At 35.6% G+C, this 2,133-nt stretch overlaps 1 protein-coding gene across 2 annotated transcripts; it reads left to right on the top strand.

The window, feature by feature from the left end:
* The first annotated feature begins 237 nt into the window (after nt 1–237).
* On the top strand, nt 238–899 carry LOC118645223 (amyloid-beta-like protein). Of its 2 annotated transcripts, none has more exons than XM_036285874.1 (2): nt 238–426; nt 687–899. In XM_036285874.1, the coding sequence occupies exons 1-2, from the start codon at nt 253–255 to the stop codon at nt 882–884; spliced, it is 372 nt and encodes a 123-aa protein (XP_036141767.1). In that variant the 5' UTR covers nt 238–252; the 3' UTR covers nt 885–899. The 2 variants fall into 2 exon arrangements, with proteins under 2 accessions (XP_036141767.1, XP_036141766.1); XM_036285873.1 differs by having other exon boundaries at nt 678–899.
* The last annotated feature ends 1,234 nt before the right edge of the window (nt 900–2,133 follow it).

Here is a 2,133-nt window from a genome sequence, read left to right as displayed (position 1 = left end):
TATTGATAAGTACAGGTGTTCGCCCCTAAATTAATATCATACAGTACCCTATGCTAAAATGTACAATGCTTCTCGTGCTGCGAGGCGAGAATCGTATGTTGGCGTAATGTGCATATCGCCGGTGGCGGTGTAATGCTCGGTTGGCCGCGGCGGTGTGCATGGTATGTGTGCCAGTCGAGCGACGCTCGGTAGTGGTCGGTCGCGGTAAGCGCGGCGCTAGGATTGGGCGCGGTGCGGTGGCTTTAGGGCCCGATGGTGACGTTGCGGTACGCGGTGTTCGTGGTGCGGTGGCCAGCCTGCTGGCGGCACCCAGCAAAGCTTACACCCGATCCTTATCTGACGCATTTCGATCCACGGTCCGAGCATCAGAGTTACAAGCAGGCTCAGATGCGACTTGAGGAGGTGCACAAGGAGAAAGTTACGAAAGTAAGTTCGATTAATCGTAGTTGAAAGGGAAACGTAGCAAGATAGCATTAGCGCATATCGCACCGTATATCTTTACCTATTTAGCATATCACATATTCTCACCCATTTAGGAGGAAACAAAGGTATGATTGTATTTATGTCGAGTCGAGATATAATGAAATATGTATTTGAGAGAGAAATGGAGCTTTTGGAAGACAAGTATTATGGCGCGGGACATTGGTGTCGAAATCTTTGTGCTACAACGCTTTCAGGTGATGAAGGATTGGAGTGATCTCGAGGAAAGATATCAGGACATCAGGGCTCATGATCCCGTCGCCGCGGACGCTTTTAAACGCTGGATGACGGCGCGATTCCAGGAGACGGTCGCTGCGCTTGAGGAGAGCGGCGCGGGAAGAAATTCCATGCGCTTCGGTTGGCGGCGTGTTTACTTTGGATCAGCTGTTCGACGCATCAGCTGACTGTACCATGGTGTGGTGAGGATAACGATGCTTGTCGAGAAACAACGTAGATTTATTTTTTTTTTACATTATGATTATGTTGTTTCAATGTTGTCACAATGCAAGTATTGCATTTATAGGACATGTATCCGAAATATTTCACATCTGGCATTACCTAACTTCTGCGGTCACCCAACTCTGAACCGCCGTCGACATTGCTTGACTTCGAAGATCGTACGCAACCTAGCACTTCGAAATGATCCATGAACACTTGATGCTCATGAATACATATTTGTTATAGATCAGTTCAATAGATGTCAGAAACATGAAACGTATAGTTAAATAATATTTATAAATAAATATAAATTACAGTTTTTTTACTGATTTTTACATATGCGAAATAACATATGGACTAACTTATAAAAATATATTTTTGTTCTGTTTTTTTTTGATAAAGCTAAATTATATTCCAGAGAGCACACAATATTCATGAAATATTTACAAAATATTTATAATATTTATTTGAATATTTTATAAATATTTGTCCAAATATTTTATAAATATTTTTGTGGTTTTAGATTTGACAGATCATAAAGGTTTATCATAAATATTATAAAAATATTTATGAATTATTTATAAATATTTACAAGATATTACTTGTACAAATCTTTATTTTTTATTTATAAATATTGTATAAAATATTTAGTCTATATTTTAATAATATGTTGAATGAAGATTTTTTTCTTCATGTACTATATATAAAATATGTATAAAATATTTATATAATATTTTTAAAAAATAAATATTAAAAAATATTTATAAATATTTATGAATATTGATCATAAATATTGTGTGCTGTCTGGGACAATTCTAAATATAGAGATTGACAGTGATTAATATATATAGTCTTTGGAATCAATAGTTTTTTTCCCAGGCAGCAAGGTGACGTCAATAATTCGTCATTTAAGGTCGCGGACGTCATGTTACCAAATTAAGACGTAATAGTAACGTCATTTTTTGACCTATTAATTACGTCAGTCATTTATCCATCCTACAACGTATTTCCGACGTCATATGCTTGACTAATTAATAACATCAGTTAATTGATATTTTATAAATATTTTATAAATATTGCGTGCTGTCTAGAGTATAATTTAGCTTTATTAAAAGAACAGAGCAAAAATTTTTATAAGTTATTCCACGTGTTATTTCGCATATGTAAAAATCAGGAAAAAAACTGTAAATTTATATTTATTTATAAAAATATTAG

This window comes from Monomorium pharaonis, chromosome 4 (assembly GCF_013373865.1).
Source record: "Monomorium pharaonis isolate MP-MQ-018 chromosome 4, ASM1337386v2, whole genome shotgun sequence".
NCBI lineage: Eukaryota > Metazoa > Arthropoda > Insecta > Hymenoptera > Formicidae > Monomorium > Monomorium pharaonis.
The sequence above is the reverse complement of the archived record's forward strand: the minus strand, read 5'-3'. Positions and strand labels throughout refer to the sequence as shown.